General features: G+C 41.0%; 3 protein-coding genes across 3 annotated transcripts in view; 2 read left to right on the top strand and 1 right to left on the bottom strand.

The window, feature by feature from the left end:
* The window catches only part of LOC129829230 (unconventional myosin-Id), a 128,308-nt gene extending 123,230 nt beyond the window's left edge, over positions 1–5,078 (top strand). The window contains exon 22 of the mRNA XM_055890894.1: positions 606–5,078. Coding sequence (XP_055746869.1) covers positions 606–762 — 157 coding nt within the window. The 3' untranslated portion in view covers positions 763–5,078. The remainder of the gene's footprint in view (positions 1–605) is intronic.
* A 1,063-nt stretch (positions 5,079–6,141) lies between these two features.
* LOC129829231 (cyclin-dependent kinase 5 activator 1-like) lies at positions 6,142–13,193 on the bottom strand. The gene is made up of 2 exons (XM_055890895.1): positions 12,841–13,193; positions 6,142–10,565 (listed from the first exon to the last, which is right to left on the bottom strand). The coding sequence occupies exon 2, from the start codon at positions 10,296–10,298 to the stop codon at positions 9,390–9,392; it is 909 nt and encodes a 302-aa protein (XP_055746870.1). The 5' UTR covers positions 10,299–10,565; positions 12,841–13,193; the 3' UTR covers positions 6,142–9,389.
* A 4,546-nt stretch (positions 13,194–17,739) lies between these two features.
* On the top strand, positions 17,740–23,652 carry LOC129829229 (26S proteasome non-ATPase regulatory subunit 11B). The gene is made up of 13 exons (XM_055890892.1): positions 17,740–17,875; positions 18,725–18,826; positions 19,113–19,309; positions 19,497–19,554; positions 19,894–20,088; positions 20,443–20,587; positions 20,702–20,762; positions 20,872–20,934; positions 21,135–21,260; positions 21,354–21,389; positions 21,549–21,600; positions 21,717–21,859; positions 21,998–23,652. Exons 1-12 carry the CDS (start codon positions 17,785–17,787, stop codon positions 21,857–21,859), a joined length of 1,269 nt encoding a protein of 422 aa, XP_055746867.1. The 5' UTR covers positions 17,740–17,784; the 3' UTR covers positions 21,998–23,652.
* The last annotated feature ends 926 nt before the right edge of the window (positions 23,653–24,578 follow it).

Here is a 24,578-nt window from a genome sequence, read left to right as displayed (position 1 = left end):
CTATATATTTATATGTACATATTCTTATTCCATCCCTTTAGACTTGTGTGTATTAGGTAGTTGTTGTGGAATTGTTAGATTACTTGTTAGATTTTTTTTTTCGTTTTTTTTTTTCCAACTTTATTTAATATCTTTTTCAAGAGAGATCTGGTCCAATAGCAGCAGGGGGAACAAAGTGTCAAACAAAACAATTTCCATACACTAATACAACATTAAACAAAACTATGGACACACATACAGTACAACAATTACATATTACGTAAAAAAAACACGAATGTCTTGACTAAAAAACAGCTGTACTAAAGACAATTACACCCTTTTATGATATTTACATCGACCAAGTGTTTAAACTCCACCAACGAGACTAGATCATCAAATGTTAAAATGTTCAGGAGAGAATTCCAGGACCACAGAGCTGAGTAACTAAAACTATTTCTACCATGACCTGTTCTAATTCTTGGTACTGTTAAATATTACTGCACTGTCGAAACTAGAAGCATAAGCATTTCGCTACACTCGCATTAACATCTGCTAACCATGTGTATGGGACCAATACGATTTGATTTGACACGTTTTTCTTTTTATCTCTTTCTCCCTCTCTGCAGTGAGAAGAGGAAGCTGCAGGTGAATATCGCCAGTCCCATCCAGTGCAGTATGAATGGCAGGAAATGCACTGTCATTGTGGAGCCCAAGATCAACCAATCGCAGCCAGACTTCACCAAAAGCCGCTCCGGTTATATTCTGGCAGTGCCTGGAAACTAAAAGGGCCACTCGGTCTGTGACAAGGACAAGTGACGATGAGGTGTCAAATGAGGAATATGTGAATCATAACTCTGTTTGTATAGAGCTCATTTGTGAACTAGATGGCATGATATGATACATGGGAGGGTTGAACTCTCAGAATGAAAGCCATGCCAAATTTGTAACTTTGAATAGATATTTATTTGACGTAACTCAATGTTTTTCAATAGAACATGTAAGATGTTTAATACATACACATGTTTTGAGTTAATTAGACAGACTCACACACATGCACAACATTAATTCACCAAAGAGTCGATTTTTTCCCCTCACTTTTCAATATCAAGTTGAGTTCACATTTACAACTGAGCTGTTTTGTCGGGGCGTCGATCATTTTATGTTACGCTAGCTTTGGTTTATCATGATTAGTATCACATTATCCGGCATTTTGTTTGAGTAGAATATCTTGTTCAGAAATGTATATTCTCACGGCTACAGTGCCTTCAGAAAGTATTCAGACCCCTTGACTTATTCCACATTATGTTGTGTTACAGCCTGAATTCAAAAATGGATTAAATAGATTTGTTTTCTCACCCATCTACACAAAATACCCCCATAATGAAAACATTTGAAATTTTAGCAAATGTATTGAAAGTGAAATACAGAAATCAAATTTTACATAGGTATTCACACCCCTGAATCAAGGCATGTTAGAATCACCTTTGGCAGTGATTACAGCTGTGAGTTTTTCTGGGTAAGTCTCTAAGAGCTTTGCACACCTGGATTGTACAACATTTGCACATTATTCTTTCAAAAGTTCTTCAAGCTCTGTCAAGTTGGTTGTTTATCATTGCTAGACAGGCATTTTCAAGACTTGCCATAGATTGTAAAGCTGATTTAAGTCAAAACTGTAACTACGCAACTCCAGTGAATATTTGGCCTTGTGTTTTAGGTTATTGTCCTCCTGAAAGGTGAATTTGTCTCCAAGTGTCTGTTGAAAAGCAGACTGAACCAGCTTTTCTTCTAGGATTTTGCCTGTGCTTAGCTCTATTCTGTTTATTTTTGCCCTAAATAAACGTCCTATTCCTTGTCAACGACAAGCATACCCATAACAGGATGCAGCCACCACCATGCTTGAAAAAAATGGTACTCAGTGATGAGTTGGATTTGCGCGAATAATAATGCTTTGTATTCAGGACATAGTTTTTCTTTGCCACATTTTTTGCTGTTTTAAGATAGTGCCTTATTGCAAACAGGATGCATGTTTTAGAATATTTTTAATCTGTACAGGCTTCCTTCTTTTCACTCTGTCATTTAGGTTAGTATTGTGGAGTAACTACAATGTTGTATCACTGCCATTAAACTGTTTTAAAGTCACCATTGGCCTCATGGTGAAATCCCCTAGCGGTGTCCTTCCTCTCCGGCAACTGAGTTAGGGTTAGGAAGGACGCCTGTATCTTTCTAGTGACTGGGTGTATTGATAAACCATCCAAAGTGTAATTAATAACTTCACCATGCTCAAAGGGATATTCAATGTCAACATTGTTATTACACACAGAATGTGTCCATGCAACTTATTATGTGATTTGTTAAGCACATCATTTTTACCCCTAAACTTATTTAGGCTTGCCATTACAAAGGGGTTGAATACTTATTGACTTGAGACATTTCAGTTTTTCATTTTTTATTCAAGTGTATTTTGTTTTTGTAAAAACATCATTCTAATTTGACATAATGGGGTATTGTGTGTAGGTCACTGACACAAAATCTAAATGTAATCCATTTTAAATTCAGGCTGTACCACAACAAAATGTGGAAAAGTCTAGGGGTGTGAAAGCACTGTATGTTTTCATTATTTATTTGTATCTAAAATGGATATTTGATGGAAAGATGTTTAACACAACCGTTGTTTTAGACTACAGATAGACCACAGCCAGTCCGACACACACACATTTTCCATTCCTTCTGTATTTCGGAACAAGAATGGGAGAGAATGTTGTCCTATGTACTTTAATGACGGAACAGTGTCAGAGGCACAGATGAGAAGTGTGTCGTTCTTAAGTTAGTTTGTCACCGGGTGTTTAGTGGGATGTGTTGAACATATCCTGAACCTAAATGCTCTGAGAGGAGCATTAAAATAAATATTTTAACCTCTTATTTCTATGCATATACTGTACAGATGTAGCATCATGTTATGGGTATGCTTGTCACTGGCAGGGACTGGGGAGTTTGTCAGGATGAAAATAAATATGAAAGAAGCAAAGCCCAGATAAAAAGTTAGAGGAAACCCTGCCTCGTTCTTCTGAATACCTAACCCTGGGATCATTTTATTTTTCAGCGGGACAATTGCACAAATGTTAATGCCAAAGACACACCAGAATGGCCTTCCAATAGGTGTTGAGTGTTCCTGAATGATCCAGTCTGTCATGACTTATATCGGCTTGAAAATAAGAGACTAGGCTGACAAAAACAATGGATATATGTTGCCCTAAGAGTTGTGTGATGTTGATAGAATCTTATTCCAAATGTTTTACAGCTGTAATGGCTGCCAAAGGTTATTACACAAAGGATTAACTCTCCGGTGTGAAGATATACGCAATCAAGACATCTTTGTGTTTTATATTTTATTTATTCAGACGATTTTCTGTCATTTTCTTTGACTTTGGAAATGTGCAGTTGGTTGTGTAAATCAGTAGTAAAAAAACATTTAATTAATTGTTTTATTTCATTTTATGGCAGCAAAATGTGAAGACTGTGCAAGGGGTTTGTAGGCTTTCACTAGGGACTGTATCTCTCTGTCAGTTGGCATTATTTTCAGTTAAAAATCTCCAATCAGTTTCAGAATTGCTGCCGAGTGCTAATTGCTTTGCAAATTGGCCAGGAAAATCGGTACATAATTAGGTAAATAGCGTGTCTCTCATCTCAACTAAAGAAATCTTCCTTTACCTTGCAGCAATGGCGTATGATGACCTTGTTCTGTTGCTTGATAAGGCATTTTAGACCAGAAAATGGCTGCAACCTGCTGGAAAATGTCCCTCTATTGGGGGAAAGTTGTAGGCTATGTATTGTGGATAGTATCTCTAATGGCAGGTGTTTTAATATGTGGTTAGTCCTCAGGGCTGCCTGTAAAACTTGCTTATTATAACTCGCCTCCATATCCTCTGACTGCCTGTGACTGTCTGTCACATCCAACCGAAATAGGTTTCTCTCTCTCCTGTCTCCCGACATGCCTGTTCTAGTAAGGAAGGATACTTTAATCTGAGAACAAAAGCCCGGCTTGGCTGCCTCCTCTCCTCCCCTCTATTCTCTCCCCTCTCTCTATCGCTCTATCTCCTCCTTCACTCCATCACATCTCTTGGCACTGGCCAGGTGGGTAGACTGACACTGCAGGGCCAATGAGGAGTTTATTCTGAACCCCCCCTGTTCCCCGGAGGAGAGAGAGCGGGAGGGAGAAAGGGAGAGAGCGCATCAATGAAGACAGAGAGCTAGATGAGATGCCCACTTTCCTCACTACTACATAAATAAGACCGGTGCAAACGCGTGATCATTTAGCTGAGTAAGGATTCTAATGGTTCACTGTCACTCAGGGATGCAGCATGGAGACTGTTAATATGCTGAGTCGTCTACTGTACATTCAGTACACATGGATAAAAAGTAGTCAGGTGAAAATGGTTTACCTGTGCCATCAATTCTTTCAGCTTTACCCTTCAGTTTGTGATCCGTGTCTAGAAGGTGTTGTGCCCGGCGAATCCTTGTCCCTCCTTGGTTTGTGTTGGGCTTGACTTTTCTTATCCAAAGCTTAACCTACAGTACGGTAAATCCCCTTGATTGTTTGTTTTTTTGCTAGCCAGATAGCACTCTAGTGCCTTCAGAAAGGGAACCCAGTCTATAACATTTCATTGAGTTTCTTCTCTCTTCTGTTGGTAACCATTTTGATTACAATTGTAAGATGTGTACCCGATTCTCAGCAATTGTTTTCATTTTAGTGCAAAGATATCTGCATATTGAGAATTGGGGAAGGTTGACAACATGTTGGAACATTGTTGTAATCTAGGGGGCGGTAATGTTCAGAGTTTCTGTAATGAGTATATATATATATATTCTAATTTCCTTCAATATATTCAATACACCATATATATATATATAGATGAATATATTGCCTAATTTAATATTTTGTGTATTTATGTAATATCTATCTATCTCATATATATATATTGATAATGAATGAGAGAGTGTTTGGACCAAATCTGAAGGGTTAGGGTTAAATATACAAGAACCCACAGTGATTGTTATTTGATTGAATCATTTAATTAATAAACGTATTTGTTCCAGTGGAATGACTCTTTAGTTGACATAGGACATTTTGATGTTGCTCACCTAGTGTGTGTGTGAGAATTTGTGTTTACAACCAGGAAAACACATGCTTCATCAAGGTTTGCTGGTATGTAGGCTAGTCTGTGATGTTTTCTCCTTCTCCCAGCTCTTCTCGTCTCTGTGCTGTCGGTAATATGGGGAAACCAAACCACGCTAATCCGCCTGCTAACCTAGCAGCTGTTTCCCAGGATGCTAATCCGCCTGCTAACCTGGCAGCTGTTTCCCAGGATGCTAATCCGCCTGCTAACCTGGCAGCTGTTTCCCAGGATGCTAATCCGCCTGCTAACCTGGCAGCTGTTTCCCAGGATGCTAATCCGCCTGCTAACCTGGCAGCTGTTTCCTAGGATGCTAATCCACCTGCTAACCTAGCAGCTGTTTCCCAGGATGCTAATCCGCCTGCTAACCTGGCAGCTGTTTCCCAGGATGCTAATCCACCTGCTAACCTGGCAGCTGTTTCCCAGGATGCTAATCCGCCTGCTAACCTAGCAGCTGTTTCCAAGGATAACGTTCCCGACAGCTAAAGCATCCTGCAGTCAGGTCAGGATGACGGCATCACCACTTCCCTGTCAATGAGAGCTATCTCAACAGAGGCATCACTAGCCTCCTGATGGACTAAAGTGGGTGGGAGGTGTGGGAGAGCAGGTTAGAGACTAAGAGTCAGCAGTTGCGTTATCTTTCATACTCTTTGATTATATCGTCTTTGATTTACCCCATATGGCCAATGGAAATCAAATGGAGGCAGATTGAATGGTCATTGACTTTATGATTCAAAAATACTGTATTATTTATGTCTCATCTTACAATATGTAACTAGATGGATTCTCTAAATTGGGGATATATGTCATTTTAATCTTCAAATTATTATTTAATGGATTTAATTCCACGGATTAGTCAGTTTTTAAATTCATAACCCTGGCAACTCTTAAATGATATATGGGCCATTGTGGGGTCTAGTGAACAAATAGTGACAAGTATGGGATTATATCACTGAAGGGTCCAACTGCAGATGAAGACACCACTCATGTGTGCATCATGAGCAATCAGTGCATTTTATTTTTCATCACAGTACAAAAATAAATTAAAGTAAGCAGAAACAAACTGGAAAAGGTTCAATTACAGCAAAGGCTTTTTCAAGATAACTAGTAGCCAATCAGTGTAGAGTATCCTCTTTTTCCACTTCCTATTGGTTGTAAGAAAACAAACTTCACACATTCTTCTGTACAAATAAACTCTCTCACACACACACACTCACTTACACTCGCCACACATGCAGTCAATGAAATACCCTTCTGAAGTTCTTTAACACTGTTTCTTTTTTGTTCTACAAAGTACGCAACAAGATACAGAAAAAGAAGTCAACAGAAGTGTTCTAACTATCACGTCTTTTTTCTCTCTTTTTGTAAGGTTTTTCAAGTCTTTTTCAAACAACTAATCAGTGATACAATTGAAAAAAAATGGCACATTTCAGTGAGTTGGGGCGAGAGGGTCAAGATTCCCCTGCTTTTGACCTTTGACCCCATATGCCCTGCCTTTTCCCCAGAGCAGTAGCCTGTCAAGTGTGTGTCCCCCCCTATTGCACTACACAACAACCCATTTCCCATTGCATTTCATCTCCCCGTGACAAGGAACAATGTGTCCACAACACGTGTACACTTGCACCATTCATTTTTCTCTTTGACTCCAACTGATACAGCAGAGGAGAGAGATGATCATATCAACCAACAGTCCCTAAGAACAACCTTCATCACATGAGAGAAGAGAATAGCCTTTTTTTCAGCATTCATTTTTTTTTTTTTTTAAACAACAACAAAAAAGTATTGTCTGCATATGACTGTCAACCATTTCGCATTTCCAGAAAGAAATTTGAGAAACAACTATGAAACAAAGCATGCATCATTTCTCACTGTTGAGATGATGAAAAGCGGGCATATACTCTTATCATAATTATTATTTTGATTTGTTCGATTAAAAAAAATTAATTAAAAAAGAAAATCCCCTAGTGTATGTATTCTATTGACAACTTACTCCTGTTAAACTATGGATTCAATCCCACTTATCTGTTACAACATATACTGTAGCAGTGGTTGACAGAAAAACCTACCACCTCCCTTTTATCTTATTAGTTATTGGCGATGGAGGTGCTATCATTCTACCAGTTTCTAGCCTTTACAGTTATTCAATGGAAATGGTAGCCATGTATCTTGACTGCTCCATTTGCTCTCACGTAGATGTAGTCATGGCTGTCATGGTGTTCCTAATCGCCCTCTATGCTCGTCCATTTCTCAGAGTGGCTTCAGCTGATTGAAAACCTGATTATCTCCATGGAGGTCAACTTGGATAGAACCTACAGTATAACCTAATCTCATCTCCTCCCCAGCTGAATACATTGTTGTCTTAGATTTGATTAATATTGGCATTGAGAGATTATTCCAGGGGAGGCTACCTGTCATATTCTCTGATGTGCCACTTAGTGGTTCTGAGTGTAATGGCATGCCATTGGCTGATGGTTATGTTGTCTTGTTGATATGTGGAGGTGGTGTGTTGGGTTTGGGATTGCTCTGTGTCTAGGGTTCTAGGGTCTTTGTCTTTACTCAAGGTCTCTCTGATGTGGTAGTTACTTTGGCAATGGTCAGATTTTTTATTGGTTTTTAATCTAGGGTCAATCTATAGCTTATTCCCTGCAACATTCATTTGCAACAACCATTGATCTTCATTCCCACCAGAGATAAACTCACCAGTTACTCACAAAACCCATTCTTTCACATCCGGTTCTTTTAAACAGACCAATTTATCATTCATTCATGATCTTTTGAATACAAGGGATGTGCCAAGATAACAAATAAATTAAGTTTCAATTAGTTATAAGATGGAAATCCACTCAACATGTAGATGTGTTTTCAGACCTACAGGATTTTCATCAAAGATATGGCACTAGCTAAACATTTGTTAAAGCTAAATGTCTTGTAGCAGAATATGGACCTTCATTCCAAAGTGTTTTTAGATACAACCTTTAGACAAAAATACAAAATTATTCCTTGGTAAACAAATAGCCTATTTTAGCAAGCATAGCTAAATACACTAGTTTTCACAGCATTCTCTAACGCAGATGGTTTAATTACAGATCAAATGGAAAGATGTAAAGTCATTATTGTCGTCAGAAATTCAAGAAATTGCATGGCACACGTGCATTAGTTTATTATTTCTATGTAAAAATTAAAAGCTTTTTAAGAAAATCAATAAATAAACCACCCTGGACTTGAGCATTTGAAGAGTAAAACATCCATTTTTTTCTGATGAAAATAAAGTAGGTCTTAACATGAAGTGTGATAATCAAGCCTTGTGTTTTGATGTTGTATTTCCTCATGTCCTATTGTTTTGTTGTAAAAAAAAAAAATCCCACAATGCAATTCAGGCCTGTTGTCAAGTCCTTCTGAACCAATCTTTCTCCACCAAACCCCTCTCGCCAAGTCACAAACAATAAAGCCACAACAACATGTATCCAGCATCCGTGTCCCCACTTTTCCATTCAGATCAGATACTGTTAGCACTGCAGCAGAACTGTCGAGTCCATATCCTTCCTTGCAGTGGGGGTACATGGTTTTTCACTTCAGTCTAAAGAGCCCGCGTTGCAGCTTGTCTGTTGATGTGATCACTAGCCCAGTCACGCAAGGGCCCTTTACCATCCCGTTGTAGGCAGTGCATCTCAGACAGTCAGAACAAACAGCAGGTAGTTGGTAGGGTGCTGCAGCCTCAGTCGTCTCCACATTCATCGCTGTAGATTTGTGTTCCTTTTCTATTGTTTGTTTTTTTCATTGTCGGTTTTTGTATTTTTCAATGTAGTTTTACATGTACGTAAGCAGAGAATGTACCCGAGTCTGGCATTTTTGTTAGGTGTCAAAAGTGAAGTTAAAATGCAATTCTCTTTCCTTCGAAAAATATTAGTTTGGTCTTCAGAAAACTTGAGATAAATAGGATTTTTTCCATAAAATGTTTTTGTTTTTTTCATCAAACTGCATTCCATTGTCCCTCTTTCAGTGAACTGTTGTACTGCTAGCTCTCAAACATGCTTATAATCTAAAACGTTCTGGCTATATCAGAGCCAAATTAACCCTAAAAATGAATCTCTTCCCATCAAAACTTCCCCACTCCTCTCTTCCAACTCCCTCAACCAATCCCCCTCCCCCATTTTGAAATACTAAACTGGTGTAGACCCCTCTCCCCTGGTTTCCCTCTCCTCCCCTGGTTTTCCTCCCCTTCCCTGAGCCCCGGGACCCTCACCGGTCCAGACCAATGAGCAAGCGGCTCCTCTCCTCCTCCTTCTGGCTTTCGTTCTTTAGGTCGGCAAACACCTGGGTGAAATAGTGCGGGTCCGAGTTGATCTGTAGCATCTTAGCGCTCATCAGGTTGATTATGGACAGGCAGCGGTCCCAGAAGGTCTCCTTGGAGCTCTCCACCAGGAAGGGCTTGAGCGGGTAGGAGATTTCATTGCCCATGTATGAGTAGGACAGGTAGAGGCAGGTGAGCAGCACGGCCTGCAACTCATGCTCGTTGGCCACCTCGGAGGAGACCACGTCGCGGCACAGCATGTAGACAAACACCACGTTGGCCGGGGTGATGAACCCCTGATCTTGCCAACCCTGAAGAAGCAGCGAGCGGTCCACGCTCCGCAGCCACAGCACCGGGTCAGTGGGGGGCAGGTGTTTCAGTCGGTAGCAGCGCCGGCACAGGAACTCACCCAGGCAGCGCAGGAGCTCGCTGGTGGAGGCCTGGACGATCACCCTCTTGGGCGTGCCGGGGGCTGCATTAGAGTTGGTCAGGGGGGCCTTCTTGACTGACGAGACGGCATTGTTGGAGCTCTTGACGAGGGCCGGGGTGCTCTGGTCCTGAGCGAAGGTGGACAGGTTGGCGCAGGACTGAGACTTCTTCAGGTTCTCGTTGTTGAGATGGGTCACATTGTTCTGGTATGCGGCGTTGGGCTGCACCTTCTTTGAGCTTTTTTTCTTGGCCGACACAGCCACGATCCGCTTCCATGGCAGAACGTTGATGAGCGAGTGACGCTTCAGATTCTTGTCTTTGGCGTTCTTGCTGTTCTGAACGGCCGCGTAGTGGCCCACTGTGGCTGGCCCATCTTCGAAGAGGGCCGCCTTCCTGTAGCTGGGCGAGAGAGACAGCACGGTTCCCATGGTGACTGTGTAGCAATATCCAGGGGCGTTAGCCTCTCTGGGTTAGTGGTTGACCGACCAGAGAGAATGGCAGGGGAGGTCCTGAGGATCTCAATGCTTCTGAGCTGGGAGACCCTGGCTACAAGCGTCAGTTCCTCTCAGGCATCTAATGCCACGGTAGATCCTTGTAGTCCTGACAGGAAAGGTACGTACTGGATGGATCAGGAGTCGGTCTGAGCAGATTCTCTCTTTGCACTTGGCTCTCCTTCTCAGCTAGGTCAAAAGTGCCTGTGGAAAACAAAATGGTTCAATGTTAGCAAAATGAAATTTTCAGTAGCTATTAGCTACATTTTACCACTTTCATTGTGTGTTCATAAATGTGAGCAATATATAATGTATTTGATGATGAGAATGAAATAGGCCTATCTTGATTGTGATAATTATAAATACAGAAATGCAAAAGATATTTCAATATTTCCTTGCTAATTGAAAATAATTATGGATTATTTGGCTGCAAGCATTGTTTGGCTACATTCTGTTTTGGTTGTGTACGTCGGCTGCTGTCCAAGGTCCTGAAATCGCCTGTCTGTGTCGTCCTTATAAAGGAGCATGTCATAAAGCGATGCTGTGAAGGCTATTGTGTTGAGATATCTTGGTTGGCTCTAATAATTCACAGGAATTTCCAGAACATTCAGATATGCTTTCATAAGCATGGACCCCCTCCCAGGCAAACCGGCAACCCAGGGACCCCCATAATGCCTTAGCAAAAAAAAAAAAATCACGTGTTATCAGGTAAATGATATAGGCAAGGAGAAGTAATCCACATTTTAAAATGAATAGATTTGGTAAATATATTTGTTTTGAGCTACCCACATTATAATTGGAAGAGGAAGTGTAAACTCTAGCATTTCCTTTTAGCTAGAAAGGTAACTCCAAACACATTTTCACTCAAAGCAGCTGTTTAGCTGGTTTTAAACAAAGGTTAGCCATGTGTTGGCAAAATGTATGTCCAAGTCAAGAAAGCTTACCAGCGGCACATGCCACACTGAGGGCAGTCTTGCACCTATTATTTTAGAGGGAGCACAAGGAGGTGAGGATGGAGTGGGGGTGATTTGGAGAATTCTGAATTTTTTTAAACACCTGAAACATATTTTTCCTGCAATCTAGACCCATAATAATGCCTAATTCTATAAATTTAGTAATTAATTTTACATCTGAACATTTTAAAAACAGGACAAATCTGAGGGGGCATGTGCCCCCTATGGGCTTGACACCTCTAGCACTGGAAGCCTAATCGCTGGTGCTTTTTCAAAGCCTGTCAGTAAGTGTAATTTGCTCGATATTAGGATTTGAGAAATCATTAGAAAGATGATATTTTACTATTTTCTACTGTAGATATGTAATTCAAAATGTGTTTATTCTGTTGTTGATAGAGATATTCATAAAAACAATATGGCCCTCGGTGGAATACGCCTGGTGTATACAGTAGATTTTATATCGACAAGTGCTCGGTGGTCCAATTTGAATGATCTAATTAGCTGTATTGTTTTGACTTGGTAAATGAAAAACAGACGGGTGAATCTAGGCATATACCAGGGAATGTTATGGTGCCTTCAAAGCACTCAGCAGTTCTGCCAGCAAATAACAACAAGTTGGATTAGCAACTACACTGCTTGCTTGTCGACTATTCGCGTGGTAAACCAAAGTAAACACATCCGAAGGGCCCCTATGCCTTTAATTAAAAAATCAAACAGCCGTTCAACTTTTGTTGGTCTCAACACATCCAATTCCACATGGGCATGCTTTAATTTGATCGAAGCCTAACGAATGATGGATACATCCATGCTCATACAGTAGTACCTTCTTTTTAAATTGGAAGCCTGAAATGTAAACACCTTTATGTGAAGGTCACATTTGCTATAGCCTACGAAATCATTGAGAATTGAAAACGATGTTTGTGAAATTATATAAATGAATTATTGCTATGCACTGTTTCATAACTTTTGCATCTATTGGCTAGCCTAATAATAATAGTATATTGCTGAGGAGTCATGTGCGCTGAGAAACATTTCAACGAGATAAGATTAAGCCATACCCAAAACAACAAAAAAGTGATTGCGACTCAAAGATTTTAAGTTGATTTCAAGCAGGCTAGTCGATTTGTCAGAAAATCCAAAATATGTTTGGTTATTTTACTTGCTAATTTAAATATAAAGACAGTTTGTCTAGCTGCAAGCTTTGGTTTCAAGGCTGTTACATGTGGTTGTGTAGATCGGCTGCTGTCCATGGTTCTGAAATCGAGCGTCCGCGTCCTAATAAACGCACAAACTCGACGCTGAGTAATATTGAATTCCAACAAACGCTTTTGACATGACTCCTCATTATGGTGCATATGGGTAGCTTCTTGCAAAGAAATATAGGATACCTCAAAATCTAGCAGTTTAGCCTATTTTCCCAAGTGATGTTGCCTATTTTCACATTTTGATGTTTACGATTTATAATTCAGTATGTTATCATTCGAAATAGGCTACAATATTATACAAATTATACAACCATTACTTACAGTGTAATATTTGTCCTCCAGTGAATGAAAAAATAATGGCACTGCAGTGATGGCTTCCTAAACAGTAGCAGCCAATTCATTTGATATTGTGCACATCAAGGTGAAACCTCATAAACCATCTTGGAAAATGTAGATTAAAAAAAACATAACAGTACAATCCAAGGAAAGAAAAGGCATTAATCAAGCAAAAGCATCGCACGCCTTGACATATCCTAGTTAGCGCCCGTCTCTGGTGCGCAGCCGATGGTAGGCAACTGTGGAATGGATGCTGATATGAAGATGTGCTATTGGTCCTCACCGGGAGATGCGCTTTCAAGGGTTGCAGTGCACTCCCACTGGCTCCCTGGTGTAAAAAGGGAGAAAGGCAGTGGTCGAGCTCTGTCCGTGGTACTGTAATTTGCAACTCCGTCCAATCACAACAAAGCTGCACAATGCACTCAATACTCAAATCCATTTCTTGAAAAACAATGAATGGATTTTAGCATGTAGGCCAGCTGTTTTAATTACAAAAGAAAAGTAGCCAATAAATAAATATCCAAAGTTATGAAAGCTTTTTATTTATCAATAACCTACATGTCAGATCACATCTAGGCTGTCAAAATTAGTGGAATAAATCTAAATGTAGGGATAACTTATCATTGTTCAGACCTAGTAAAGATATATTAATCTCCTTTTCACTTTTTTTTTTTTTCCATGAACAGACCACTTTGAATTAAATGGTGTAGGCCCAGTGGTGTAGTGGTGCGTGGAGAAGGGGGTGTACTCCAATGTTGCCAAAAATTGGCCCACCCCGCAAAGGAAAGGCGCCCTTTGTGAAAATTTATTTGAGAATAGTGACATACACTCTGAAATTGGTCTTTCACAGTCAGGCCAACTGAAGCTGTACTGGGCAAGTGCTAATAGTAGGCTGTGTCAGAAATTCAGTTTTCCGTTTTTTCCAGATTTTCACTCTCAAAGTCACACTTTTTAAATAGAAAAACAACCAAATTTGATGTTCTAAATCAATAACAATGCTTAAAACACACCAGGAGACCACTTTTAAGGTCTGTGAAAAATCGTTGAAATGTATATATTTGAGAGTGTACTTACCGTTTAATTCAAGTGAGCAAGCACCTAGTACTGTTGTTTTGTTAGTGGTTATTCTGTAGCACATGAAGGAGTTTGCAAAACAAATGGCCACTGGATTGATGAAAATAATCATGATATCATTCTGCCAGCTAGTTAACATTTAATTGAGAAGGTTTTTGGGAAAGCCTTTCCATTTACCAGAAGATGGTTAGGCCTATCATTAGCATAGCAAGGCTATATTTTTCCTGTTTGAAACCTGTACATTTTATTTTATAATAATATGAAGTCACCTAGTAAAATACTACTTGAGTAAAAGTAAAAAAGTATTTGGTTTTAAATATACTTAAGTATCAAAAGTAAATGTAATTGCTAAAAAATACTTAAGTGTTAAAAGTTAAAAAAATATATATATTTAATAATTTACAGTATTTAACTAGGCAAGTCAGGCAAGTCAAATTCTTATCTACCAAAAGGCAAAACGCCTCCTGCGGGGACGGTGGCTAAGATTAAAAATATAAATAAAATATAAATATAGGACAAAACACACATCACGACAAGAGGGACAACACCACATAAAGAGAGACCTAAGACAACAACATAGCAAGGCTGCAACACAACATGACAACAACATGGTAGCAACACAACATGGTAGCAGCACAAAACATGGTACAAATATTATTGGGCACAGACAACAGCACAAAGGGCAAGAAGGTAGAGACAACAATACATTATGCAAAGCAGCCACAACTGTCAGTAAGAGTGTCCATGATTCAGTCTTTGAATGAAGAGATGAAGAAAAAACTGTCCAGTTTGAGTGTTTGTTGCAGCTCGTTCCAGTCGCTAGCTGCAGCAAACTGAAAAGAGGAGCGACCCAGGGATGTGTGTGCTTTGGGGACCTTTAACAGAATGTGACTGGCAGAACGGTTGTTGTATGTGGAGGATGAGGGCTGCAGTAGGTATCTCAGCTAGGGGGGAGTGAGGCCTAAGAGGGTTTTTATAAATAAGCATCAACCAGTGGGTCTTGCGACGGGTATACAGAGATGAACAGTTTACAGAGGAGTATAGAGCGCAGCGATGTGTCCTATAAGAAGCGTTGGTTGCAAATCTGATGGCCAAATGGTAAAGAATATCTAGCCGCTCGAGAGTACCCTTACCTGCCAATCTATAAATTATGTCTGCGTAATCTAGCATGGATAGGATGGTCACCTGAATCAGGGTTAGTTTGGCAGCGGGGGTGAAAGAGGTGCGATTACGATAAAGGAAACCAAGTCGAGATTTAACTTTAGCCTGCAGATTTGATATGTGTTGAGAGAAGGACAGTGTACCGTCTAGCCATACTCCCAAGTACTTATATGAGGTGACTATCTCAAGCCCTAAACCCTCAGAGGTAGTAATCACACCTGTGGGGAGAGGGGCATTCTTCTTACCAAACCACTTTACCTTAATTTTGGAGGTGTTCAGAACAAGGTTAAGGGTAGAGAAAGCTTATTGGACACTAAGAAAGCTTTGTTGTAGAGCGTTTAACACAAAATCCAGGGAGGGGCCAGCTGAGTATAAGACTATCATCTGCATATAAATGGATGAGAGAGCTTCCTACTGCCTGAGCTATGTTGTTGATGTAAATTAAGCATAACATGGGGCTCAGGATCCAGCCTTGGGGTACTCCCTTGGTGACAGGCAGTGGCTGAGACAGCAGATTTTCTGACTTTATTCACTGCACTCTTTGAGAGGTAGTTAGCAAACCAGTTCAAAAACCCCTCAGAGACACCAATACTCCTTAGCCGGCCCACAAGAATAGAATGGTCTACCGTATCAAAAGCTTTGGCCAAGTCAATAAAAATAGCAGCACAACATTGCTTAGAATCAAGGGCAATGGCGACATCATTTAGGACCTTTAAGGTTGCAATGACACAGCCATAACCTGAGCAGAAACCAGATTGCATACCAGGGAGAATACTATAGACATCAGTTGATTATTGACACGTTTTTCCAACACTTGATAAACAGGGCAAAATGAAAATAGGCCTATAACAGTTAGGATCAGCTTGATCTCCCCCTTTAAATAAAGGACAAACCATGGCTGCCTTCCAAGCAATGAGAACCTCCCCAGAAAGGAGAGACAGGTTAAAGTGGTTGAAGATAGGCTTGGTGATGAAAGGGGCAGCAACCTTAAAGAAGAAAGGGTCTAAACCATCTGACCCAGATGGTTTAGACAGATTTTTGGCGTCAAGTTTCAGGAGCTCCTTTAGCACCTCAGACTCAGTGACTGCCTGCAGGGAGAAACGTTGTAGCGGGGCAGAGGGAAAAGAGGAAGAAGCATCGGGGATAGTCGCATTAGAAGGGGTGGGAGATGAGGAAATGTTGGACGTGTAAGGAGGCATGGCTGAGTCAAATAGGAATCCTGACTTAACGAAGTTGTGATTAAAGAGCTCAGCCATGTGCTTCTTGTCAGTAACAACCACATCAAATTAAGGGACATGGGCAGCTGTGAGGAGGAGGGTTATTCTCTCGGTCTTTAACCGTTTTTCAGAACTTCTTGGCGTTAGACCCAGCGAGAGAGAGAACTACTTCTTAAAGTAACTAACTTTGGCCTTCCGGATAGCATGAGTGCACTTATTTCTCATTTGCCTAAACGAGAGCCAGTCAGCCTGAGTATGCGTGTGCTGAGCCTTTCACCAAATGCAATGCTTGAAGTGGAGTAACTCTGTTAAATCACGGTCGAACCAGGGGCTGAACCTGTTTTTTAATTCTCATTTTCTTTATGGGGGCATGTTTAACAATACCACTGAAAATATCAAAAAAGGTCCAAGCGTCTTCGACAGAAGGGATCAAGCTAATTCAATACGATTTTACAGAGGCCAGTTCATGAATGAAGGCTTACTCATTAAAGTCTTTTAGCAGGCCTGTATGACAAATCAGGACAGGTTGTTTCACTGAGCAGCCATTACGAACACAGGCTGTAAAACAGTGATCACTAAGGTCATTACAGAAAACACCTGACTGATACCTATCAGGATAATTGTGAGGATAACGTCGAGTGGCCTTTTCTGGGTGTTATTAAGCAAACCAGAAGGCACAATTTTCTTGTTTTTTATTTAAAGATAGCCAGGGGCACACTCCAACACTCAGACATAATTTACAAACCAAGCATTTGTGTTTAGTGAGTCCACCAGATGACCAGAGATGTTTTCCTGATAAGTGCATTAATTTGACCATTTTCCTGTCTTGTTAGCCATTGAAAATGTAACAAGTACTTTTGGGTGCCAGGAGAAATGTATGGAGTAAAAAGTACATTATTTTCTTTAGGAATGTAGTTTAGTAAAAGTAAAAATTGTCAAAAATATAGATAAAGTAAAGTACAGATACCCCCCAAAAACTACTTATGTAAAAATACTTAAAGTACTACTTAAGTACTTTACACCACTGATTATGAGGCATGTCTTACCTTGCTTCAAAGTAGCCTATAGCCCAAATTCCACCATAGAAACTTGGACGCAATTATTTATAGACATCCTCATATGCATGTTCTATTAGTTTTCTTTCAACTTTCTTTCATTGTCTAGCAGCCAAAATGAGGATTAAGAAGTGAGTGTATAGCGTACCCTCGTTACACAACTGTGCAGGCCTACACTAAATGCTGATGATGGGCCTAAGTGAAATTGTCATGACATTCTGCTCCTACAATATATTTGATTGGGTGAGTCAGCAAGGCAACATATAATCTACTGTTTACTAGAAATACTGAACTACAATCCCCAAAACGTATATTTGGCTCCCTCTCTCGTGATGTAGCTGCGTAGTCCTTTACGTATTTCCTTATGGCATTGTTGATTGTTGTATGCAGGCAGCTTTTGAATCGGTAGCTAGCTAGCTAAGATGGCGGCTGCGGCAGTGGTTGAGTTTCAGAGAGCTCAGTCTCTCATTAGCACGGATCGTAACGCCTCTATTGATATTCTACATTCTATCGGTAAGTAATGATTGTAGGCATTTAGACGAGAAAGACTCGTATTGTTGTTTTATTTAAGCTCGATTTAAGTCACCGCAAAGTCAGTTTTATACACTGACAAGAGCCGGTTTGTGTGCGGTGCTGACTCACTGTAGAATCGTTGGGTTGTTAGCTAGCAAGGTGGTCGTTGGATGACTAGCTAGCTATAGTAGGCCATGATGATCTGGAAAGCCCAGACTGACATGCTAAGACGGTAGTTAGTTACTTATGTTTTTAATGCAACATGTTTGTAACTAACAGTTATCACAATACAATTCTAAGTCGCTAGCTAACGGTAGGTATGTATGTAGGTAGGTAGCTAGCTAGTGTTGTTGGCTAGCTAGCAGCCTTGTAATAAAAGCTAGTTAGCCAACTATAGTAACCAGTTAGCTAACTAGCTACCTCAATGCACTTGATAATTGAATTAATCTTAGTTAGGTAACGTTATGTAATGTTGGTGTAGACAATGTAGCTACTGTTAGACGCTCTAAAATGAGTTACTACGTCAACGTTAGCTTGCTTACGTTGCCAAATGACCAGTGAGATCAAATCCACTGTTCTTCATTAGCTATCGCTAGGTAGCTAATTAACCACCAACCTGTTGACAGTTCTGTAGCTAACTTTGTAGTATGCTATTCCCTGTTGTAGTTGTCATCAAATTGCATTAGTCACAGGGCCCCAGTTATATGTTGACTTGCAAGCCTAGTAGACCCAGATAAGCAGTAACTAAGACAGACAAGGAACACAGTAGTTAGCTAGGACTAGAAGACTGACATTGGCTATATCTTTTCATACACTGACAATCTGTGCATTATTTTCCTTGTCGAACAGTGAGGAGAGATATCCAGGACAGTGATGAAGAAGCCGTTCGGGTTAAAGAACAAAGCATCTTGGAGCTGGGGTCACTCCTGGCCAAAACAGGACAGGCTGCAGGTAAGACTCAACACAAACACCATATCTGGTCTATTAGCCTGGCTGCTGCACTAGACTAACTTGGGAGTGTGTAATCCATTAACTGCACATTGATTCACTGTATGTGCCATTGCTTAACTGTTCAGTAGTACCCAATAACAGAGTATTTCCAGTTATGAAGCTAACATCACTATTTTGACAGACACAACACAACCTTGGATAGAAAGGCTTATTGGGTAGACAAGATATGCTTACTGTTGTCATTCATTTAGTCCTAATTTCTGCTGTGGTCATTCCTCTACCCCAGAGTTGGGGGGTCTGCTGAAGTTTGTGCGGCCATTCCTCATCTCCATCAGTAAGGCTAAGGCAGCCCGGCTGGTCCGCTCCCTGCTGGACCTCTTCCTAGACATGGAGGCAGCTACAGGCCAGGAGGTGGAGCTGTGTCTGGAATGCATCGAGTGGGCCAAGGTGGAGAAGAGGACCTTCCTCAGGCAGGCTCTTGAGGTAAGCTGACCCCCTTCACCTAGAAGACGAGCTGTTGTAGACTCTGACGATTTAGTTTGAAGACCATATGTAATTTAGTCTCTCTCAACATATTTCCCTACCATCCCAGAGTGATATCATTCATATTTTTACACTATGATGTGGTTCAATGGCAATCAATGACACATTTCTCCTCCCTTCTCCCCAGGCCCGTCTGATCTCGCTCTATTTTGACACCAAAAGATACCAGGAGGCCTTGGCGCTTGGTGAGTGACAGTTCTATCTGTATGGACTGACAATATTATCCCTGCTCCATGAGCTCAGCATCTGTCTGAGCGTGGAGGGCTAAGCATGGGATATGTTCACCCATAGCTGTGTCCAAAGCTATGTAGCATGACATAGTATCCCATTCACCCCCGTCTCCTGGACGCCTTATAATGAGCTGTCAAACAGGTCGAACCTCATGACATTGAGTTGATCTTTCATATTCCACAACACCAAGATTGTGGGCCACACATGTATACTAAAGATGTGTTAACTAGAAGGAACTTTAGATAGGTGTCAGCTAAATTACTATATGACCATTATGTTTCTCTGGTGTTCAGGCACCCAGCTGCTCCATGAGCTGAAGAAGATGGATGACAAGGCGCTGCTGGTGGAGGTGCAGCTGCAGGAGAGCAAGACGTACCATGCGCTCAGCAACCTGCCCAAGGCCCGTGCCGCTCTCACCTCAGCCCGCACCACGGCCAACGGCATCTACTGTCCCCCCAAGCTGCAAGCAGCCCTGGACATGATGTCAGGTCAGTCCCAGTGAACGAGCCTCCATCCATAGTCCCCTACAGTTGCTAAGCCATTGAGGAACACTAATGGCAGCTTCTTTTGTCAGAAACAACAGAACGTTATACAACAGAATAGAATACACTCTGAGCTCTTGTTTTGTTCTATCATTAAAATAATCAATGAAGCTGTAAATTCATCAGAAAAATGGCCTATGGTCACTGTGTATTAATTTACCAGGGATTTCAATGTCAATGTCTTACTCATTAGTAACACCCAGAATTAGTTTACTGACCCACATTTAAGAAGAGCTGTGTGTTGAGGTGGCGAAGTGCCATGCTTAGTGTGGATGACTGACCATGCTTCCTCCCCTGCAGGGATTGTCCACGCAGCTTCGGAGAAAGACTGGAAGACTGCCTACTCCTACTTCTTTGAGGCCTTTGAGGGCTACGATTCCATCGACCACCCTAAAGCCATTACCGGTCTCAAATACATGCTGCTCTGCAAGATCATGCTCAGCCTGTAAGTGATACTACCTCCTAGCTGTGTCGCAATGATATGAAGCATACATGTATGGCTTGGGGTAGCGTTGATGTGTTCCGACTTGGTTGACCCTCTGGTGCTGGTTTCTTTCAGACCAGAAGAGGTGCAGTCCCTGATCAGCGGTAAACTGGCCCTGCGGCATGCGGGCCGACAGGTAAGAACCCGCCATTTGCGTGTGTGGGGGTGGTTTTTCTCAACTTGCATTGTGTAACAAGTTTAAATTGGTTGGTACCTGGCTGACCGTAGTCTACCTCCCTTTGCAGACAGATGCACTGAAATGTGTTGCACAAGCCAGCAAGAACAGATCATTAGCAGACTTTGAAAAGGTAACAACTTTCTTTAGCCCTCATTGTTGGTGCAATGTTTATTTTATTTTTTTGTCTTTCTGAGGACCTCTATTGTGACGGGCCCATTTGTATCCTCCCTTGTCTCACCTTCTCTCTCCTCCCCACTAAGCCTCTTTCTTTTCTCCCTCTTTCTTTCCACTCCCTCTCCTCCTATTTCCCCCCCCCCCCTCCATCTCTAGGCCCTTACAGAATACAAAGCAGAGTTGCGGGACGACCCCATCATCAGAACCCACCTGGCCACGCTGTATGACAACCTGCTGGAAGGGAACCTTATCCGTGTCATCGAGCCCTTCTCCAGAGTACAGGTGTGTACACCTGGGGACGGTAAATATTGCTTTATGTTGGATTTCTAACTAACCACTCATATCATAATCCTTTATGGTGTTTCTCCTTTCCAGATTGAACACATATCAGGTCTCATCAAACTGTCAAAGGTATAGAGGTTTCTGCTTTGCTACCTTAATTTCTTTGGTGTTTGAGAAGGGGAAAATCAGCAAGAATTTAGTCCTGTGATATAATATTCACACATCTTATGAATCCTATATGCATTGATGTATTGTCAGTAATCAGCGAATGTGTTTTTTTTCCCTTAGGCGGATGTCGAGAGGAAATTGTCACAGATGATCCTGGACAAGAAGTTTCATGGTAAATCAATTGTCTACTTGCTTGGTACATGTCTGGTATAAACTACTGTATCATACCTCTACTTGTATTCTGTTCAGTGAATTGTCATTTAGTCTAAATTGCCTGTGCATTTATAGGGATCCTGGACCAAGGTGAGGGTGTCTTGATCATATTTGACGAGCCACCAGTTGACAAGACTTATGGCGCGGCCTTGGAAACGATTCAGAACATGAGCAAAGTCGTGGACTCGCTTTACAACAAAGCGAAGAAGCTAACATAGGTGAGGCTCTTCAAGAGCGACACATGCACACTTGCCACATGTTCTGTCAGATTGCATAACTCACTGCATCGTTCCAAACAGGAAAGGATGACTTTTCAAACCACTGTTTACTGTAGATCTTGTATTTTCTGTCCTCAGAACAAACGGCGGGACCACAGCAGCACAGTGGCGGGTGTGTGTGTGTGACCAGAGTGTGTTAAGTTTTAAGAAGGGGACATGGGAGAGCGACCAAAAAAAGTCAAAAGGATTCCCGGTTCCCCCTCAACGGACAATTCCATCACCCCTCTAATTCTCATTATTTTATTTTTTGATGTTCTTTCAGGATTCTGTTAAAATCTCATCGGCCACAGCAGGCCATCAGGGAATATTGTACAACCACAATAAAAGTTTAAGAAAGAGAAATACATGTTTATCTCCTGTAGAATAAAGATTGGGCTTACAAAGCCTACAGCTGACTCCGTTGCCACAGGAAAAGGTGCAATATCGAGCGCCACCAACACTGCTTCTTTTACAGGCCAGAGACAAGGCTATTGGTCAAGGTGGTCTCTTCATTTCTCTCTGTTCATATCTTTCTGAAGCAGATGGGGTTTTAGCTAGTTGAAGGTAGGTTAGAAAACATTGGGATATCCCAGCAGTTAAATTTGCATGATGACATTTCTCTTGAGTCTTGTCCTGGAGGAAGAACTGCAATTTCCTCTTAGACGCGCCAGCTGCAAAGTCAAAAGGGGCTACACTAGGTATTCATGAAAACAGAAATGAGCTTTTTGGTCATAATTTAGGGTTAGAAGTGTGGTTAGGTTTAAAGTCTGAATTTTATGCCTAGCTGTGCCAGCTATTGACCACTCTGCAGAGCTGCCTCCAGAACAAGATTCATGATGCCAAATGCTAACCTGTGTTAAATTTTGTCAAAATAGCTAACTCTTGCTGTGCTCATCATATTCATGCCAAGAGTCAGTCAATTCCCCGTCGTGCTATTTCAAATGGTTGTCGACATCACTTTATTTGGATTGCGTTTTGTTTTTAACTAAAATAAATCTGACACTTTTGTCCCCTTCATAATGTGAGTACATAGTGCAGAATGGATGCCATTTCACACCACCAGTGCCCTCTTTTGGCCCTCTACTTTGCCTCGACGTTTGGCTACATTTATATAATTTAGTGGTGCAGCTGTCTTGATTGCCTCTGAGCGTCTGTCTGATCCCGAGTGACCCATTATCCATTGTTAAATCCTGGTATGCTAATAACCAAACAACAATTTGTATGGTTTAGAATTTTTTTCATTTGTCATTTTCAGAAATAAACATTTTTGTATTTTTAAGGATTTCTGTCTGCCTCTTGGAAAACTTCACTGACCCTGGCAAAGTTAGATTGGGCCATTTTAGCACTGTGATGTGCTCTTGTGCTGAGGTCATTTGGGTAGGATGTTGGGTGTCCCTTGTTGGACAAGTGACTTAAGTTGATTTGGACGCCATTGTAGATATAAAGGTCTAATAGACGAAGGCCTGCAAAGTAAATATCTGCTGGGACTAGCAGCTTCAACTGGGTGGGGAAGAATGAATGTCTCCAGTTGCTTAATGGGTGGAAGTAAGGATGACGGTCAAATCAAAGGGAAGAGATGTGTAGGGAGAATCCCTGTCAAGTCAACTCTGGGATTGCCATGTTGTGAACTGCAATTGGAGGGTTATGAATACTTTGGCATTGTGTATTGTCTTTTCTCCTGTTGAGGTAAATATTCCTGTGTTGGAAAATGGCCTCGTTCCATCAAAGGGCATTAAACCACAATTTCAATGACATCTTTGGATTGTTTTTTACAGAAGGCAATGTAAATATTTGATGAACCTGTTAGTGTAATGAAACGTAGTCATTGAGTTAAAAAAGGAAGGATCTGTATTCTGACATGGTGTTTATGCACTATATAAGACCATTATATTCTGTTTTAGCCCAGTCTTGGTTCAGAGGGTGCATCGTTGTAAAGAGTTCATTACTTCTGCACCAGAGTTCTCCAATATTGTGCCATAAACTGCACTGAACTGACTTTCCCTCTTGTTTTTGTTGTCAGTGAAGCATTTGAGTTTTTCAGTATGTTAACAAGAAGCAGTCACTAAACATTAGTGGGAGTCCCATTTCAAGAATGTCCACATCTACATGTATCTGTTAGGTAGGGCCAAATGTGTAAAACCATACATTTTGGGACAAAGTTTGAGGTGATTAGATGTAATGCACAGTACCAGTAAAAAGTTTGGACACAGCTACTCATTGAAGGGTTTTTTATTTTTATTATTTTCTACATTGTAGAATAATAATGAAGACATCAAATCTATGAAATGACACACATGGAATCATGTAAGCAAAAAAGTGTTAAACAAATAAAAATAAATGTTATATTTGAGATTCTTCAAAGTAGCCAACTTTTACCTTGGCACACTCTTGGCATTCTCTCAACCAGCTTCACCTGGAATGCTTTTCCAACAGTCTTGAAGGAGTTCCCACAAATGTTGATCTTTTTGGCTGCTTTTCCTTCACTCTGCGGTCCAATCCACCTCACACCATCTCAATTTGGTTGAGGTCATCTGATGCAGCACTTCATCACAGCCTGGAGGTGTGTTTTGGGTCATTGTCCTGTTGAAAAACAAATTATAGTCCCACTAAGCGCAAACCAGATGGGAAGGCGTATTGCTGTAGAATGCTATGGTAGCCATGCTGGTTAAGTGTGCCATGA

The sequence above is a fragment of the Salvelinus fontinalis genome, chromosome 30, assembly GCF_029448725.1.
Source record: "Salvelinus fontinalis isolate EN_2023a chromosome 30, ASM2944872v1, whole genome shotgun sequence".
In the NCBI taxonomy this organism is placed as follows: domain Eukaryota; kingdom Metazoa; phylum Chordata; class Actinopteri; order Salmoniformes; family Salmonidae; genus Salvelinus; species Salvelinus fontinalis.
Note: the sequence above shows the minus strand (reverse complement) of the source record. Positions and strands in the feature narration are given on the sequence as shown.

Bases quoted from the DNA above. Each gene is read 5' to 3' on its own strand.
- LOC129829229 (XM_055890892.1), top strand. From the start codon at position 17,785: ATGGCGGCTGCGGCAGTGGTTGAGTTTCAGAGAGCTCAGTCTCTCATT. The intron at 18,827-19,112 runs GTAAGACTCAAC...CCTCTACCCCAG, and splicing joins CAAAACAGGACAGGCTGCAG to AGTTGGGGGGTCTGCTGAAG. The intron at 19,310-19,496 runs GTAAGCTGACCC...CCTTCTCCCCAG, and splicing joins TCCTCAGGCAGGCTCTTGAG to GCCCGTCTGATCTCGCTCTA.
- LOC129829231 (XM_055890895.1), bottom strand. From the start codon at position 10,298: ATGGGAACCGTGCTGTCTCTCTCGCCCAGCTACAGGAAGGCGGCCCTC.